The sequence below is a fragment of the Haemaphysalis longicornis genome, unplaced genomic scaffold (genome assembly GCF_048455015.1).
Source record: "Haemaphysalis longicornis isolate Haplotype H1 unplaced genomic scaffold, Haemaphysalis longicornis Haplotype H1 scaffold_1, whole genome shotgun sequence".
Taxonomy (NCBI): domain Eukaryota; kingdom Metazoa; phylum Arthropoda; class Arachnida; order Ixodida; family Ixodidae; genus Haemaphysalis; species Haemaphysalis longicornis.
This window is the reverse complement of record NW_027526203.1, coordinates 165,692,169-165,712,265: the sequence shown is the minus strand read 5'-3', so window position 1 is coordinate 165,712,265 and position 20,097 is coordinate 165,692,169. Positions and strand designations below refer to the sequence as shown.

The following is a 20,097-nucleotide window of genomic DNA, read 5'->3' as shown; positions in this document are numbered from 1 at the left end:
AATGTAAATGGAATTAATCTTTCTGACGTTCCGACCAATGCGAAATGTCTGGCAGCGCATTCTTAGACGCCGCCTCGAAAAATTAAGTTTGCATTTGAGCAGGACTGGATTAGCACAAACAGAGGCTCTCCTGAGGTGCAACTAACCGGAATACTTTGACATTTATTTCTTCGAATTTCCCCATTCTATGTGCGGATAATTATCTATCGTACTGCGCCATTTGAACGCCTCGGTCATGATCTGCAAGCTGCCGTACTTCATTCGCTAGGCGCATGCAGTCTCAGCCATGTAAAGCAAGACTTTCTCTCCCTACTTCACGGTTTCACCTCGGACGCCGGAAAACTGTCTGGCAATACCTACTTTCTTTTATCTCCCCTCTTGCCCCTACAGATTGTACCTGTTTTTTTTTTGTACCTGATTTCTTATTGGTGTTATTAATCTATGCATTATTAACAAGCCCGTTTTCAAGCCCTGGACAATTCTTTATGAGCCCTAGTGCGAAGAAGAAACAGAAGAATTAAGGAACATCATCATCATTATAATTATCTTGCTTACGAATTTTGGAGAGGGAGTCGTCATCATCCTATTAGCTGCTTCAGTACGCTTTCAATGCACATCACATGCTTTGGGGAAGCCCAAACACCAACATGCGAAGTCGGAGCCTAGTAGCTTTTTCCTCAGACCATGGGTTGTGCCTACTAAACGACGGAAGCCCCACTTACTTACGTGGAACGAACTACAGCAGTTGTTTCGACTTGACGTTTGTGTCACGATGTTTATCGGGTCGTGTACAGTGGTTCCCAGACATATAAACTCGTGGAAGCGACCACATTCCGACCTATTTAAAGATAAATGGCTTACGAAGTCCCTTCGATCGCAATGTTATTCGGGTAACCGATTGGTCCAAGTTCAAATCAAGAATAGAAGAAATTTGCCGGAGCCATGACCTTGAAAATCTAGAGTCCGCCATTGGAAGCACACTCCAAGCCTGCAAGCGTTCCGTCCGGCTGTCTCCAAAAGTGACTGAGTTTGACGTGGAGCTGGAGCGCCTTCGTGCTGTTCGTCGCCGCGCCGAACGCAGATACCGGCGAACGAAATGTCTCGAAGATTTGGGAATTTGCAGACGAACGCAAAAGAAAATCCAGCGACGCATTGCCCAAGTGCAAGCACAACGTTGGAAATCTTTTTGTTACTCGCTCGACCCTCGCAAGCCTTTGTCGAGGATATGGAAAACTGCGCAAGGGCTAATGACTCCCGTACAGCAGCGCTCCCAATTTAAGGCCCTGGCTATTCACCAGAACCGCCAAGAGCTCGAAGTGGCCGAGGACTTCTGCGTGAGGATAGCCAGTGGAACAGGCCCTTCTGGACTACTGCTCGCCAGTGACATCCCTGCATCGCGGGATTCAAGGATGGACGTCCCATTCTGCATGGAAGAACTCCAGGCGGCATTGGCTGCGTGCAAGCGATCTTCGTCTCCTGGGCCTGATGGAGTCACATATGCCTCTCTGCGTCACCTTGGTAAGGATGCCCGACAAGCCTTGTTGGAATATTTCAACGACCTGTGGTGTGATGGTTCCAATCCTCAAAAATGGAAGTCCAGCCGCCTCGTGCCGCTCCTGAAGCCCGGAAAATCTATGCTGAATCCAATGGCCTACCGTCCAATTGCACTTGCGAGTTGCGTTGGAAAGCTGATGGAGCGAATCATTCTTGCACGTCTGGAGTGGTTCCTGGAGCATTACAATGTTTACCCTGATGTCATGTCTGGATTCCGTCGTGGACGCTCATCCATTGACCGTGTTATTGATTTGGTGACTTTTGTGCAGCAGTGGAAAAGTGCGAAGCGCATGTGTGCTGCTTTGTTCCTCGGCGTTAAAGCGGCCTATGATAACGTGGAGCACGATGCGATTCTTAAAGTCCTACAGGCTGTGGGGCTCGGTGGCCGGGTCTACCAGTGGATACGGAACACCTAACAGGAAGGTCATCCTTTGTTATGACTGCCGATGGGCCGACATCAGCTCACTATACTCACCGTGGTGTTCCCCAAGGAGGCGTCCTGAGCCCTACACTGTTCAACCTTACGCTAATTGGCCTGACTTCTTGCCTTCCAAGGAGGGTTCACGTGTCGATATACGCCGACGATATATGTGTTTGGGCAGATGGCGTGACTCGTCGGCATGTGCGCGCCCGACTGCAAAATGCCGCAGACTTGACGACCTCCTATCTACACGGACAAGGGTTGGAAATATCCAGCAGAAAATGCGCCGTGCTTCCGTTTACACGAAAGCCTATGTATGCGTACCATTTGTACATCAATGGCGAAAGGGTGTCTTATGTGACACATCACAAGTTTCTCGGCATAGTTGTTGACAGAGGCCTTTCTTGGAGCGCTCACGTAAACGTTATAAAGAAGAGGCTCTCTGCAGTGGTGCATGTGCTTCAACTCATCAGCGGCAAGACGTGGGGAGCACCAATGAAGTCAATGTTACAGCTATACAACGCGCTGTTCTTGGGCTGTCTACGGTACAGTGCTCCTGTCCTTTCTGGAGCGTGCCGCACAACTACTCGGTCACTTCAGGGTATACAAGCTCAGGCCCTGCGAACCTATTTTGGCCTACCACGATGTACGTCCACAGCAGCGACCATTGCGCTATCTCGGAATCACCCTTTGGCAACCTTTATGGAAGTTCAAATACTCAGAACACATATCAGGCACCTCGCTCGTCTACCTCATCATCACCTCACGGGAATACCAGCGACCCGTCCGCGGGCGTCGTTCGCAAGGGTAGTAGCTTCCCACAACACCAGCATTCCGTCGAACTATACGCCAGCGATGCGACCGCTCCTTCCGCTGTGGTGTGTGATGCCGCCCCGAGTGTGCCTAGATATTCCAGGAGTAAAGAAAAAAACTACATCCACTGCAGAAACTCTGGCCATGGTATTTGTTTTTCTTGGAGAGCCTTTCAGTTTGATCATATGCAAATGTCGTTTCAAATCGCGTGCCATCAGCCTCAAAGGGTTCGCACAACATCCGACAAATGGCGACGAGTGTACTGGCCAGTAGGAAGACGCATTGAAACATCCCCCTCGCGAGGGGCACGATCAAATGCAGAGCATTTCCGGGGGCGCACGACGTTAAGTAGTTTGCGTTACGTTAATGCTGTTGCACTTGTGGCAACTGCTGACGAGAGAGCGCTCGTCAGCAGTAATTTGAATGAGTCAAGGTTATAAGGCTCGTCCGTAGCCTCCAGTTCTGTGTTGGCTTTGTGGCGCAGTGGTTAGAGCACAATGTACATTGCGTTCCGCACGCAGGGTCGAGGGATCGAAACCTGGCGCCAGATAGTATTTCTTTTTTTATATATAGTAGGGAGGGGTGCGGTGCGGACTACGGACGCCAACGCGGGTGACATCGTGAGTTACTGAAATGCTCTGCATTTAAAACGCGATCTTCCCATACCAGCCCTCCAACAGCTAACTTTGACATACCTGCACGAGACATACAATGACCGAACCCATGTATACACCGATGGCTCGGTAACATCGTCGGGTTCTGCCGGCGCTGTTGTTATTCCACAAATGTCACTGTCCAGCCAATTCAAGATAGCCAATCCTACAACCTCCACGGCTACAGAACTTACGGCCATCCGTTGCGCCCTTCACACCATCGAGCAAACTTCGTTCCGCAGATGGGCTATCTTCTGTTATTCGAAGGCTGCACTTCAGTCACTCCAGTCACCCCTGTGCCGGGGACCTCACGAACAGCTCCTGACAGAAATAAGAATGGTGTACGACCATGCTACCCAGGCGGGTCATGATGTCACCCTGCAGTAGCTTCCCAGCCACTGCGGCATTGTCGGCAACGAAAGTGCGGACGCTGCCGCCCGGCTGGCGCATCAAACAGCGGCGACTGTGCTCATCCCACTGTCTAGGATGGACGCAGCTAGGGCCCTCCGCATACTTGCCCGGGAAACAGCAATCTCCCAATGGCATCCAGATGAATTCTCATGTGCACGCATTGGTGCCCTTGACCCGCACCTGCAGCGTCCCCTTCCACTAAGCCTCCCACGGTCTGACGTGTGGGGTTCTACATTTCACACACTAGTTATTTCCCACCCCGCAGCCATCCGCGCTCAGCAAACATACCTTGCGAGCGCCGGCTGCGGACGGGTCCGTTGTTTGCAGAGACAGACAAAGGCAGGAGGCGGCGAGGGCAAAACATCAATGGCAGCATTTATTGCAAAGTACGAATCAGATACACTGCATACAGACGGATCGTAGGCCATAACGGTAACACTGTGAGCGAGGCATTAAACAACGCTAGAGATCGAGATGGCTCGACTCACCGATGGCATACCGGAGCAGCGGAGCGCTGCGTGTGAGAGCGCGGTTGCAGTCTCCCAGCTCGCCCGGACGCGTCCCATTGTGGCGCGTTCCCCAGGTTCGGACCGGCGTGCCGAAAAGTCCGCTCGCTACCGCATCCCCAAGACAAGAGAGCGTCCTGTCGTCATGCGACAACCCACCAGACCTCGCCGAACCGTGGCGCTAGTGCAGAGGAAGAACTGGTTCTCGGGTAAGGCAAAAGGGAAAAGGGTCAACGCCTCCACCCTGGCGACAACGAGCCCTCCGGTCGCTGGCGCCCTCCCGTATGGCTCCCGTCGCGCGAGCGAGGCGCACAATTGTGCAACACCGGCTGCGTTGGGAAGCTAGCCAGAAAGGGGTTCGCGTGAAAGTCGCGATCCCCACAGACGCAACTCTTATTTGCCTTCTCTGGCTGGGGGTGACTTTCACAAATGCTTATTCATACACAATAGGTATGGCAGCAAGTCAGGAGTGCGAAACGTGTGGCACGCCGGAGACGATCAGGCATGTTTTATGCGAGTGCCCACGCTACTCGGCTGAAAGAAAAAAGCTGTCGTCAGCACTGAGGAACCTGGACTCTCGGCGGCGATTTTCGGAGGAGAAGATTCTGCGCTACTGGCCTTGTCCGTCATCCGCTCAGAAGGCGACTAAGGAACTTTTACGCCTTCTACGGGCGACGAACTTAAACACCAGACTATAGACTAAACTCCTCCAGTGTCTATCCGTGTCAGTGCTTCAGCGCTGGGCATACGTGTCCACTCCAACTTCTCTTCATTCTTTCTTTTCTATTTTTTGCCTATTTTCCCTTTGCCACGTGCAGGATAGCAAACTAGGCTCTAGACAGGTTAACTTTCCTGCCTTCCTTCTACGCCCTTCCTTCCTTCCTTCCAAGTGGCGTTCAGTCGGTAAAGTGCTTCCCAGTTCTAGCAGGTATGTCACGTTTCACTGCGAACAGTTGTCGTCAAATCGATGGAATGCTGCATTTTTGTGTACTGATTATAGCTACGCGTACCGATACTCATGGGGCATCCCTTGAGGCCTGCTATCGGGCCGCACAGGCAGTTCTCAAGCCTACTGAGCCTGAGGATGCCGTTTCGATTCCCGGCCGCGGCGGCCGCTTTTCCGGTGCAGGCGAAAAGAAGAAAGGCCCGTGTGTACGAGATTTCGGCGCACGTTCAAGATGCCCAGGTGGTCAAATTTAATCTGGAGCCCTCCACTACGGCCCGCCTCGTCGCCTGTGTTGCGTCGGCAGGCTACAATCAATCAATCAATCAATCAATCAAGTTCTCAAGCCTAGTAGGGTGAATAGTGATACATAAGAAGACAACCATTTGGGCCTTGTTTTCTCAGGACGTCTTTGGCAGGCGGTCCCCGCAGTACACGTCTCATATCGTTCCCATAAGCCCTATAGATTAGACCAATAGCATGGTTCATGCGTCAAACCTAACGTTCCCAATTACTTCCAGCACGATTCGGAAATGCCATACGTCAAGCTTCAAGCTTCCGACGCTGGAGTCGTCAACGTCGACGTGGAAGTGGCAAAGTCGTGCGGAACAATTAGCAACATTCTTCAGGACCTTTGAACGGATATGGATGAAGGCGACGTGGTGGACCTGCCGATAGTCACATCAGATACCTTGAAAAAGATGATCTAATGGGCCACCCATCACAAGAACGACCCACCGATGCTACAGGCCGTGAAGGACGATGAGCGTGCAGTGCAGCCGATTGGCGACATATCCCCCGGCGACAAGGCATTTCTGGAAATGGACACGACTGAGCTATTTGAACTCTTATTGGCCGCGGAACGCTTGCACCTCGAGAGCCTTGTCGACGCCGTCTGCAAGACGGTCGCCAACATGATAAAGGGCAAGACGCCGGCCCAAATCCGCGCTGCCTTCAACATCGTGAACGATTTTGAAGAGAACACTGAAAATCTGCAGCCAAAGAAGGAAACATAAAAGACGACTCCGGATGCTGATGGAAGGACTTCTAACTGCTACGTTTCTTGTGCCCTGCTCGACAATAAAATAGAGACCCTTTCTTAGAAGTGTAATGGACACGAACCTATTTTTTGATAATAAAGTCATGCCGGGAATGGCCTCACAATTATATCTCGTTAGAACCACCCACCCCATCCCATATCCCACGCACCTCTCATCCAAATAAAAAAAAACACCTCGAAGCGTGAGATGTAGATATTTAGCCCTTTTCAAATAAGGCTCATTCCATTAAACTGATACTACACTGACATTCGCCGTCCTTTTTAACGCACCTGCTCAGCCACTAATCTATATACGCAGTCGAAGCCGCAAAGGCATGCAGCCGATAAAGCTTCGTCCCGTAGGTGCGCCAAATGGCGCTACGCATGAGACACGCTGCATTACGCCTGTGCGCAAGTGATGGACGGTTGCTATCTCTCTCTGCGGGGATGCTCTTGACTTCGAGAATTTTACGTGTAGAAATAGTAGGCTCAAATCGCAAAAGAAATCGGTGCGTAGATTGCCTGAAACCTAGGTGGGGAAGAGGAGAGAGAGCAAGGCAATACAGTGCTAACGGCGAACGAGAGAGGAAGAAAGGTAACAGCGGAGATGAAAGAGGTCAGGTGATTTCACCGAGGGCTGCGCATGCGTAATGGGGGTACGCGGCAGTGATCTGCCGCGTTTTTTGGCATGCAAGTGTTTGCATGGCCTGCGGGATCAGCAACGACACCGCGATAGACATTGCGATGGTGAAGCCGTGGTATATGAATATGTGTACCAGCGGATGACGTCGTGTGTCTCGGCTGGCGTTGCAAGCGTCAGCGCACATGTCGGCGAGATGGACAAAAGAGCCAATTCGTGTTTACGCACCTTTCATGAATCTAAAACAGAAAATCTTCACATTTCTTCGAAAGTTGCAGTCTGGATTTAAATCAATAATGTTTCACGTGCTTTCGGCCGACAAACTGGGTATAGGTGCATTTCTAATTTGACGTTCCATGACATCAAATGGCCCCAACCTTAACGATCTGACTCATTATAACGCGGAAGCGTTAATTAGCTAGGTTGGCGAAAGCGCGCACCCGGCTGGCGGCCACGGAATCCGCATCCAGCTGGTGGTCGCAAAATGCGTCTACATGAAGCATGGAGGAACGAATACTCAGGAGAGGCCCCTTGCCCCCTTAAATAATTGCAGGAAGTGTGGGGGAAGTTACGTCGTTTTGAGGACGTCCGCAGACAGCGTTGCTATTGTAGCGCCGTTTTTTTCTACTCGCCACGTATTAAACAGTTGACCTTTGGCTCTTTGTCGTCGAAACGCAGCCGACTTTCCTTCAAGCAGCTCGCCAACCCCTCTACCTCAACGGAACGGGTCGTACCCGTACACCTCATCCTACTGTCAAGCTTGACGTTATCAAGTTTGATAACGTCAAGCTACTGGTACCGGTTTACGACGTTGTACCTCAAAGCGCGTTGTTAGGCCTTATATTGATCAGTGGAATACCCCTTTCTCCACTGCGATAATAATCATTGTGCAAGGTAGGTCTCAGACACGCTCAATATCCAGATAATGCCCAGAGACTTTCTGGGCATTGGAACCCTACAAACGCGAAGGAAACAACGCTTCGATGCCTGCTTTCTCGTGCCTCTTCGTTCCCTTTTCATGCGTTTCGGGAATGCCGGGGCGACAGCCAGTCGGGTTAAACAAACACGTGCATATTGTGTTCAAGGCTTCGTTACACTTGTCACTGGTGTAAGCCCGCTGCTAGGAAGGCGCGTTTTTTTCATGAGTGTAAATAAAGTGTATATATGAATATATGAGAGTAAATAAAGTGTATACATTGAGTTGGTAGTGTGAATGATTAATTTTTGTTGAAGTAATTTGATTACTTTTGAAAAGGAATAGTAATTTAATGTCATTACTTTCGGCGACATGTAATTTCTAATGTAATTTAATTACATTTTAGAAAATTCTGTGAAAGTAATGAGTAATGTAATTTAAGTACTTTTTAGAATTAATTTTGCCATCTGTGGTGTAAATGGCAGCGCATTCCGTGCCATCTGATCAATGGCCTCATTGCCAACTTCATCAGTGAATCGGGGGCCAGTGAATTGTGAATTTCACAAACGAACGATATCTATTATCATGCGAAGTTAAGCTGTGCAGGCCAGGAATTTTTCTTGTGAGCCTGCAGTGTCCTTTCATTTTTAATATTTTCGGGTTTATTTTTAGCGTTACTCAGTTCTGGAGGCCTGCGAATTTGGGCATGTCCTTTTGGCTCAACTCGTGCACTTATCAAAAGTGGACGCGCTGCGCACAAACTGCGTACCACGTATCTTTCTTTCTCTACGTTGCGGTGACAGGTCGGTTTCCCCGCTATGCAGTCATTTCTGAATTCCTTTTTTTTTTTCTTCCTCACTCTTCTACTACATTCCAACGTTTTCTCTCCCTTCTTCCTTTTTTGTATCTAAAGTAATCCAGGTCACATCCTAATTGCTGCAGGCAGCTTCTTGGCCAATCCCCAGCGCGGGTATCGGCCCCAATCCGATAAAACCAGCCTATCCCTTTCCGGTGGAAGAGGATAACGATCGGGCCTCTGCACGCGCATCTGTCGCCCGGGGGTTACATAGAGGCCAGCGGTGCGCACCGCAGTCGCATCGCGCCGCGATGAATCGGGGACGCGAGCAAAATTGAGCACCGCGCGAGGGAGCGAAGACCACCGAATCCTCGTGGCAGGACCTGGCGTTGTCGCTCCTCATCCTCTAGCAGCCAACAGTCTTCGCTGCTGCGGCCTGCGCCAAGGCGGTGGCAGAACACCCGCAGAGAACGGTAAGCCCACTTCAGGCGAGCGGCGTGCTGAGGCGCGACTTGGGGGGAGGGGAACGGCGAGTGCACGAAACCCGCACGCCATCTCCGCACCCGAACAAGGATGTCAGGCCGACAGCTTTCGTCTAGCCTTCACGCTCAGAAATCGCAGCGCCGAGCTTCTTCCATTTTCGGCCTGGTGGCGTCGAGGGCAGAGGCCAGGGAACCAAAAGAACTTGAATACTTTATTTCCTGCTGGTTCGAAGGGCGGGCTGCGCAACCGCGGCAGCCGTCCTCCTTAACCATGCCGATATAACCAAGAAAATGGCCGGTAAAGCATGCACGAGCGTCCCACGTATTCTACGGGGCCTCGACGCTGCCTTCTGGGCTCTGCCCTTCCGCGAATAACAGCGTCTAAATAATCTCGATGTTCGCCCTCCCTGCGGTCCAATGAGCCTAGATTCTTCTTCACTTCTTCGTGGCCAACCAACCTGTCATGCAAAAAATGCCACCAGAAACAGGATGTACAGGCGTGTGAAATTGAAAGACGAACACGAAAAAACGAACCAGAACATACAAATAGCGGAATTTCTTTCCATGCAAGTTAAAATGACGCCTGGCTTAGTTACAAAAACAAAGGTGGGAAATGTGGCTTTCCAGATATACCAACAGCGCGCCATCATTGGACCTCAACGAACAGTGCCGTTCACTTTTGAGTCTTCCGGTTCATATTTTCGTGTTCATATTTCATTTGTCCATGACTGTACGTCACCTTAAGAAAGCAACGAGGGTTCGCCGACCTGCAGGTTCATATAGCCTTGCAGATTTCCACAGCAGGTCCACATGAAGTCGCATCTGCTACGACTTCCTGAAGTAAATTTAATTGGAAGTAACGCAAAACCTTGCGCAACCATGCATCAGTGCTATGCCCGACAATTCGTCCCCATTGCCCGGGCGCGTGCTTCCAATCCCCACTCAGCGCGTAGTGCGACTCAGAACCATACATATTTTTTTTTTCTCAGTGGCATACTGGCCATAGATCGTGGCCGTAGAAACGCACATCACTGTCCCATCCCATCAGCTAAAGATGTAGAAATGCAGTTATTGGCAGTGCCAGCAGTAGTCATCCTCATTCCAGTGTTCCCCAAGGCCGTTCCGACAATTTTATTATCTTAATAACCGAAAAGTCATTTCAGTATAACTGATGTTTTTTTTTTTCAGATGTATGTGTAACCAACGGCATTTTTAATTTTGTCAACCAAAGCTTCTTGAAAAAACAAGCAACAAAAAACTAAGTTCTCCTGACAAAATTTACTTTTTCAGTGATTTTTAAAGTAGTGCAGGAAATCAATTGTCAGGTGGTAAACTAATAAATTGATATAGCAATAAAATTTGAAGTCATTCCACCGTAATTAGGCAACATAAGCGGCAGTTAAAAGAATATTTGGGGCCAAGCTAGTGGTGTAATTGTTTCCTGACAAAGTGAGCGAGTTGGCATCCTATACTGCGTAGCTAGAAGTGAGCGCGTAAAGCCCGTTCTACATGGTGCGAATTTCGCCTGCGAATTCGCAGATGCGGCGCCGCTCCTGCTGCAAAACGATCTATTTTTTATTTTTATTGCTGCGACAAATTGCCAAATTCCAAGCCCCGTTCACACAAGAAGTCCGACTGTTTCAAACATTTGTAAATTTGCCACAGCAATGAAAATACACCCCTTTGTCCCACAAGCGGCACCACATCTGCGAATTCGCCGGAATCCGCGATTTTCCCGGCGAAATTCGCCCCATGTAGAACGGGCTTAAGTGGGCAGGGACGAGGGAAGAAATGTTCTCGCCCTTTCCACTTACGGCGCCAATGGTAAGGGCGCTCAACACAAGTGTTAAATGATACCCTTAAATACTCTGGTACTCCATCTTTCATCTCCATTGTCCCCTTACACGCTGAACTATATGCACTATTTTTAAACTTACTGTTTATTCCTAGTGCCTAATTTGTGATCCCATCATGCAGAATTATCAGTGGTGTACTTTTTTTTATTTTCTCCTTACATGTTTACCTTCACATAATTATACTTTTTGTATAATATTCTACAGAGTATTGGACTGCTTAACAATTGGGCTTAATCTTAATGTTGATACTTATTGCTGCCATAAGTTTATTGCATTTATTATCCTAGTTATTTCATCGGAGACATCCCAGAACAGTCGACTTAACACCCACGCATGTATGACTACTACTTTTGCAATTACCCGTTCATTGTAGAACAATAAGTATAGTTGCTTTGATTAAATTTTATTTGATTTAATGTGATTTGATTTGATACCGTGTGAACAAACAAACGAGCAAATTCACTTGCCCGCGCACGAACCAGGAACCAGACACCAGACAATGGAGCATCCAGAGCCATAGGAAATACGATCGCGCTCATTCTCGAAAATAGAATAAGGCATATCCAGCCCCGCATCACAGCTTAGTCGTGAGCAAGCCGCCCCGTGTAAGTCTAGGCGCATACACCTCAATCATCGCTGAAATTTATCATACTAAAGTATACTAGGTCATATCCTGAGTTCTATAAGCCGATTTGCACGCATTTCTTTGACGAGAAACAAGCGTCAAAAAGTGCCCGTTTTCCTAGCCTCACCCTCCTCTTCTTTTAACTGGTATCGTCTATGTAAGTCCGCAGGGCGGTGTGTTATTATATTGAGAGGCGTTGGCTCAACTGAACAAACTCTTTTCAATTAACTCATTTTCTTTACAAAGTGGCTCGCGTGGCCTATCGGGGAGCGCTCTTCTTCCTCTCTGAGACTCTGACGCGCGGTGCGCGGGCGCGGCTTCCGCTCGCCTGCTCGCATTACAAGATCGCACCTGGAGCAGATCGGTGGCTTCATCCAGCGGTAGCCGAGGAAGCGCTGCGTACAGATCTTTAAAGCGCCTTTGACAACCTGTGCGCGAAAAAAACAGTAAGTCGGAACTATGGATAAAATAAGTACATGTCGAAGCTTTAACGCATTTCAAGCCAGCCAGACACCAGTGATGCAGTTCCTAAAGCAGCCGTATAAGGACACATCTGCTACTTCCCTTCGTTTCGAGGATTGCAGACTTCCCGCCATTTTACCAGTCGCGTGTGCCTTTACAACCAACTTCTTAAACGGTGCCTGCCAGGGGATGAGAGCACTTTGAGCGTGTCTCTCCGCTGCCTCCGCTGCAGAAACTGCGCTACCAGAGCAACTCCACCTTCGTGCTCAAACCCAAATCTGCCGGAGGGGGCGTCTCCCGAGTGCGCTCCTCGCGCATCAGCGTGCAGAACGCCCCGTCAGCCAACAAGATGGTGGTGGCGCCAAACTTGCTGGACAACTCGGACACCATGGCGGCCACCGCCTTGCCTGTCTCTTCCACCATCAACACGCCACCCACACGCGGCTCGTACATGGCGCTCGAGATGAGCGATGCACCGATGACCATGACGGGCGTAAGCAGCATATGCCCGTCGCATACCCCACACGCAGCATTACGTGGTGTTCGTCGAAAGTTTCTAGGTCATGCCAAGCAGTATTAGGCCACAAAGAATTAAAAACTCGTATTTACCTCTTAAAGAGACTGAAGTGTTTTATCCCAGAAAGCTGGCGACAGCACTTTTCGTTCTTACTCTCATAAAATATATCGGTCACTCGTGGACGTCGGGCATTTGTTTCGAGTTTCGTGTGACCAAGAAACTTTTCGCGTGGCCTACAAGCGTTTGACAAGGACTGCGCGTGCATGGTGCACTCGCACGGAAAACAAAATCAGCTTTTGGGGCGTCCAAACGGCCGGAACAGTCTCTGCACGCGTTTCCTGTTCCCGGTCATTCGTCATCGCAGTTCTGTTAGGTGTTCTGGTACTTGCAATCTCGACCCCAAGAAGTAAATCTTCAGGGCGGTATTGGCGGTATTGTTACTCGATATGCGATTTTTAAGAGCGTCAGTTACGTGGGTGTTGTGCGCTATCATGGCTCAGCGAGGCGTAATTACAGACAGTGACCGCTATAAACTCCTTATCGACTCAGTTTGTGGGCGGGACATAAACCAACCCAGTGTTAGCTCTATCGTTGATAACGCCCTACCAAATGATAAGCTGGTGAAATGTAGCGTCGCATAGATAATAAACCTCTGAAAAAATGCCCACGATCGCTACCTATTTGTGAAGTGTGGCTTTTATCAGGGAAAAAGACCGACCGGCAAAGTAAGGCAGATGGCAGCCTTCTATCATTGCTATTCGTGAGTTCAGACGCATAGAGTTTCATACTAATATACACTAGAGGGAAATCTGGCGCCACTGTCTAGGGGAGCGGCACTTCAGTGAGCGTGCCGTCATGTACCGGGCATAGAGTGTACTAGAACCGGGCAGGCACGTTCCACTTGTCCTTGACATGGCTCACAAACAGGCTGAAAAGTTGGCTTTGGCTGCAAAAATGCAACAATATTACTGCAGAAGATTAACCGAATTTGTTTTGTTATTATAAAATTAAAGCTCCAGAAAGATTTATTTGTCAGGGATTATTTGGAAGCTTCATGCAATATGAACAAAAAAAGAATGTTACCCCTTTTGGCTTCAAGACGAAAAAGAAGCCATGTGGCTAACCAAGCCAAGGAGGCGAGGAACGTCGCTAGCTGCAATGGCGCCGCCCACGGCGGCCCGCGAATGCAGCGCCAGATTTCCCTCTAGTATATATTAGTATGAAACTCTATGTTCAGACGGCGACGAAGCGCCTTAATAAGTGCCCGCAACTCCATTTTTTTTTTTTCGCAATATGGGTCTCCTGGCCATGTCCGCTGTCTAAATGAAAATCGAAGATGCACTACAGTGACATCGTCAGAGCAGACATGACGACCGAAAATAAATAGCAGAAATCTTTCTTAGGGTTGCTCAAGAGATGAAAGGCATATGCAGTAAATTATGAGGAAGTGGCTTTATTCAAGTCACCCCTTCCAAGCGACGATCCCTATTCCAAGCGACCATCTCGCTTTCAACAAAGTATCTCTTATACGAAGCCGGTTTTTTTTTCCTGAGTACTTCGCTGTAACGAGTTTACTGTAATAGCTCAATTGTGTCAGGATAACACGCCTTGATGGGTCATTTGAATTCCCCTCCTTTCAAATAGAGCTGAGCTCGTAAGAGAGAGAGAGAGAGAGAGAGAGGGAGAGAGAGAGAGGGAGAGAGAGACAGAGGTAGCACTATAGGGTTATGAGGCCGGGGTGGCCGCAGGCTCCACCCTGGCGGCGACTAGCATAGCCTTGTCCACGAGGGAGATTTGCGTCGTCAGAGCTACCATGCGCCCGCCCCCTCCCACTGCTCGTCGGAGGAAATTGGAGAAAAAGGGTTATTAGGGACCCCCACATGGAGTGGCGTACAGTGGAGCGGGTGCCACAATTAGGGGATGGGTTGAGTTGAGAATGGCCGGGGGGATACTTGCGGCTGGTGAAGCGGTAATGATCGGCAATGTCATGGTAGGTTGTCAGTCTGTCACTGCTGATCTGGCCCCACGGTAGGGAATGAGACTGGGGCCCGCTCGGATTGTAGGTCCTCGAGCGACGCCGTGGGCTGCCTCATTTCCCCCGTGGCCGGCATTAGCCGGGGTTCAAATTCGTTCTACCGGGGAAATTGGTGAGTTTTGAACCAAAATTTTGAGGGCGAGTGGCCGTTTCGAACGGCCGTTTTAGCATCTGTTTGAAGCAGCAAGGCTCGGGAGGCTCACTGGAAATAAACTGCGGCAAGTCATGCCTCCCGAAGTCCATTGTTCGCGGCGCTGTTTACGCCGCGAACAATGAGTTCATGAGGTATGACTGTGCACTTCCGCCAAGCCCGCCACTGTCAGAGTACTGTGGAACACACCCTTCCTCCGAGGACTCATTATAACGCCGCGGCTCTGACTTCAGCCGGAGCCTCTCTCTCTCTCTCTCTCTCTCTCTCTCTCTCTCTCTCTCTCTCTCTCTCTCTCTCTCTCTCTCTCTCTCTCTCTCTCTCTCTCTCTCTCTCTCTCTCTCTCTCTCACGACACATCATCGCCGTGAATGCTTGAGAGAGAGAGAGAGAACAAACTTTATTTATCGACTCAAGTCTGAGCCGCGCCGTTATTATCAGTCCTCGGAGGAAGGGGGTGCTCCGCAGTGCTCTGACAGTGGCGGTCTTGGCGGAGGTGCACAGTCACACCTCACGAACTCGTTGTTCGCGGCATAAGCATGACTGGCCGCAGTTTATTTCAGCGAGCCTCCCGAGCCTTGGTGGTGCTCTACATGAGCGTATCCTGAGAATTTCGGTGCTCAATGAGAACGTCGTTTTCAAACCATGACTAAAACCAAGTTTTGACTTATGTAGCTTCGCGATTTTCTGTATGCTTATGGAATATTTCCGGTGGTAAGCCATGATATTTTAGAGTAGCCGCATTGCATGCAGCTTAGGGCAGCCGCATTAGAGCGACACATACGGCTTCCCTCTGCAACCGTGCGCACCAGTACCATTCTTACGTCTGCGATGCGTCATTTTGGAGTAGGCGGATATATTTGAACTGTACACCCACTGGCTCTTACATAATGTAAGCGGCTTTCTACGCCTCGTTCTTACACGGCTGTCATTCAACCTTTAAAAGTAGCGCCAAATGACAGACCACAGCGGTGTGTGGTGGGTGCGAGTGATGCATATATACATTCCACCACGCGGGGGTCTGTTATCCGCCCCTATGCCCTTCGGAGACAATGAATGCCCCATTGAGCGAGAAAGCCGTCGTCTGGAGGTTGTAGCCGCAAAACGGCCCCTAAACCTCCCGCTGGCTGCGACGTGTAGCACACACCGCAAAAGTGTATATTAACTAACGGCTTCCAGGGGTTAGGCGTAATGTTCGAAGGGGCCATGCAGACAAAATACAAGTTTGTTTGTTTTATTCGAAAGATTTCGTGTTTTAGAATGCCCCCTGCGCTTGTCCGGCAGCAAACGAAGCCGTATTCACTGAGAAATTAATCCATTTATGTTATAATTTTTATTCTCGCGACAAATCGTGTTTTCGTGACGTCTGCCCTGAAGTCACGAGGGCGGGTATTCAAACGAACTTCCAGTGCGTCATTAGGCTCTGCAATGGCCTCCGAGATCACCCCGCGCGCGTTTTGATCTCGGGGTGATCTCGGGGCGCGCGGGGTGATCTCGGAGGCCATGGCTCTGCAGCCTGGCTTACCATCAGTCCTCCCAGATGGCGCTTCCGTACTTAGCCGCGGAACGTTGTCCGCCATTTCTTTGTTTTTGAGCATATCTGCACCTGGTTGTTTTTGTTAAGACTAATTATACCAAGTACAGCTTTCAGAAAACATAATTAGCTCATATTATTGCTCATAACATTTACTTGAGGCACACTGAGCCAATTAAAATAGCATTAGCATTCAGGTCATTTTATCCTGAATTCAACGGTATAACGATTGTAGGTATTCTTTGAAAAAAAAAGGCTAGGCACGTATGCAAAAAAAAAGGGGGGGAAGCTGAAAAAAACCTAGTTTAAATTTTACAAGAAGTAACAGTTTTATCTATTCAGCATGTAAAAAAAAAAAGGAACCCGTTAGAATGTAGCTCGCTTTTCGCTCAACACGAGCATACCAAGTTTTCTGAATCAGTTGATGGGAAAATTATGAAATCCTCTATTGCGGGAAATGAACTAGTAGTGGGTCACATGGCCATCACCTTTTTTGGCAATTATGTAGCTTAATTGAGTAAAGTGTGCGTTAAAAGTGGTGTCAGTATGATTCTAACAAGGCAATCTTTCGAATGAACCAAACTTGTGTTTTGTCTGCATAACCCCTTTAACGACGTTAACAGGTACCCGCAGCTTGACGTACGACGAGTTTGACATTGCTTTAAACGTCGTTAGGCTCAATGTTAGGGCTACCTTAAGCAAAAAAACTGATATCACATACCCGCAGAGAAGTTGCAATGTAGTGACGGCAGCGCCGATGGGCTTACTCCCACTCCTCGTGCGTGTTTTGTTCCTGTCCCCTCAGTCGGCGGGGGTATGGTGGCTAGAACACCTTCTAGCCACCATAGCGGAGCGAAAGGAATGGTCTCCGCCGGTGCCGGTGCTTTGATCCCTGAGCAAAGTGGTGGGAATGCCATTCGTTCCTCCTAGTCGTCAGGAGGAGGTGCGCTGTGAGCCGTGTCGCCCAAAGCATATTGTGCTACTTAGAGGGCTAGGCTGTAACTGCGGTTCAGGAGCCACCAGCACTGCGAAATGCCCGTTCAGCGACGCCAGAGGGAAAGCGGCTCGTTTTACCGGAGCAGGATAGGCGCTATTTTAGACGACGAGTATTTTCCTTCATTTGCGGGCACTTCCGGGGTACCTGCTTGCGTATGGTATTTCGAAAAGGCACCGACGTTGCAGACGCTGTGCCCATCACGCGCGCGCTCGCAGCTCCCGGGTCTACATTCGGACATGCGGGGCGACGATACGTTCGACGGCGACTTCGGGTCCGAGATGCGGCGTCCACCGTTCAGCTGGCGATCCAAGCGATCGCGCTCTCGACGAGGCGGCGGCGGCGGTTCGGCAAGCCGCATGCTGCCCCCGGCCGATTTCGACGCCGACGACGAGTCCGAGCGGCGCTGCGACGACCGCCGGCCGCGCCGCAAGCCCCAGGGGCGCAGAGGACGTCGCTCCAGCACGGACGAGGTCGACGACCTGGACGACGGGGCCCAGCTGGTCTGCACGTGCGGGGCCAGTAGCGGCGGTGCGTTCCGCAGCTGCAGCGAAGGGGCCGTGGGGAGCCAGAAGCTTCCGGCGGCTTCGAGGACCTGTACGTGCTCAAGAAGACCGGCGAGCGCAGGAAGAAGAAGAAGAAGAAGAAGCCCCCTGCGCCGCCGCCGCCGCCCGCGGGCTTCATGGGCATGATCTGCAGCCTGTTCGGGTCGAAGTCTCCTCCTCCGCCGCCACCGCCCCAGTCCAGCTCCGAGTCCGAGTACGAGTCCGAGTACGAGCTCATGAAGCTGGACGGGCAACAGCTGGAGCAACTCTGCCGCCAGATCGACTTCAAGCAGTTCCTCGATGTGCCAAAGAAAGAGGAAAAGAAGGAAGAGAAGAAAGAGGAAAAGAAGGAAGAGAAGAAGGAGGAACCTGCCAAGGTAAGGCAAGCAATGAGGTGCATTATGGGAAAGGAGTGATATAAACAACGTGAACATAATAGCGAAGCGAAAAGTGGCGCATCGCCCAGGTCACGCCATTCGGTTAAAACTTTTGCGATTTAACATGCTTGAGCTGGGCCACAACACGAGCTGAGGGATTAACGTGCACCACTTAGCGTGCTTCAAAATCGAGGCCTCTATGACCTCGTCACCTACGAGCAAGTACAGGCCAAAGTCTTAGCCACTGATCCGCCGTAGCGGGTCATGCAGCTGTTGCAGCCCCTTCAAAACATCTCCGTCCTTTCTCCGTGTTCGACATGCGTGAGAATGAGGAGCTACAAGGCAGCCGGCAAGCCGACACGAACTGCGCGCCAGCGACGTTACATTATCGCGCTGTGCCGGCTCGATTTGACAGACCTTTATATACTTCGTCGAAATATGCGCGCCACGGGAATACGTTTTGCATTGCCGGGGCTGATTGAACGACACGATATTGTCTGCTCATCGTGACCCAAAAAGCCCCAAACTTTCACTTAAAAAGTAAAGGGAATGCGCTTCGTTACTTCCCGTAAATTACGCACCAAAACGGCAGCGCAAATACATAAAATTTTAACACCGCGCACTGCGCATTAAACCCCCTGCTAAATAAAGCATAAAAACCTGAAGCATTGGCTTCACCCTACTGGCGCCCAATAGTCAGCTCGCTTTAGCTGGGATATCTGCAGTTGCTATATGTGGCGGCGGTGGGTGCTTGTTTGACACGCCACACGTACTTGCGCTGTTAGGAGGATTTATTTAGACCACCCGGGAAGACCAAACGAACACGTTGCTAGGCAAGTTGGTGCTGGGCTAAACAAGGCATGCGTAATAGCTCGAAAAGTTTGCTTTTAACCCGGGAATATCTAACGTGCCCCGAAGATTTGCACACACACACACTGCGTTTGTATTTGTAGCATCTAGACGAAAATCATTCGCCAGTGCCGGGTAGCGATTCTACTACATCGGGCTCAGTAGCTGGTCACCCACTGAGGTGCCACAACGGGTGCCTCAGGATGGCGAGATTGTTAGGCACTGTGGCTTCTTTTTCTATGCTTTCTGGGAAGCACGCGGACAATCCGGAGCTTAAAGAAAATAAAAAATCGAGGGAACCCAGTGTGTAAACAGGACATACGCCAGTGGGCGGACCATGAAGAGGCATGTTCCTCGCTTCATTCAACCTTTCTTTTTTTCAGCCCCCACCGATCGAGCCTCTGGACGTCAAGGTTCCTGTCGTATTCGTCTTTGGTGAGAACCTCGACGTTTTATTTTAACACGAAAGTGTTGTATTCCCGGATACACCAAGAATTCGATGACGTCATATCCGTCACGGAAGTGACGCCAGCACAACGAACACAGGAGAATCGCCAGAAAAGTTTCATTGAGGCGGATGGTGCCGCCGTCTAGGAGAGGTGAAGTGAAGTAGTGCATCATGATGCTAACAAGCGCCGACAGTTAGCGTAAGTTGCGTCGTATAGCGACGCCGACGGGCGAATGGCGCGGACGCCGACTGATTTGATGCGAAGAGAAACGCCAGCGGGTAGCGGAACGCGTTCGCGCATGCACAGTTCAAGCTACAAGTTCTACCTCTCGCGTCCCGCAAGCTGAGCTCGTGGCAACGCAACCGTGTGCCGTATACGCCACGGAGCAGGACCGAAGTGGTCGCACCTTTCCTAAAGAGACCCGCTAGCAGGACGTCGCTCGCCAAGCACACCGACAAGACAGCCGCCATCCCGCAAATCATGCTCCTTTCGCTGCAGATTTCGCTGCACATTCACTTTCGGGCTTTACCGAT

At 50.2% G+C, this 20,097-nt stretch overlaps 1 protein-coding gene across 1 annotated transcript in view; it reads left to right on the top strand.

The window, feature by feature from the left end:
* The first annotated feature begins 6,041 nt into the window (after window positions 1-6,041).
* Window positions 6,042-20,097, top strand: part of LOC144155583 (uncharacterized) — a 37,235-nt gene continuing 23,179 nt past the window's right edge. Inside the window, exons 1-6 of the mRNA XM_077687123.1 lie at window positions 6,042-6,263; window positions 12,350-12,623; window positions 17,450-17,887; window positions 17,920-18,301; window positions 19,281-19,296; window positions 19,499-19,550. Coding sequence (XP_077543249.1) covers window positions 6,042-6,263; window positions 12,350-12,623; window positions 17,450-17,887; window positions 17,920-18,301; window positions 19,281-19,296; window positions 19,499-19,550 — 1,384 coding nt within the window. The remainder of the gene's footprint in view (window positions 6,264-12,349; window positions 12,624-17,449; window positions 17,888-17,919; window positions 18,302-19,280; window positions 19,297-19,498; window positions 19,551-20,097) is intronic.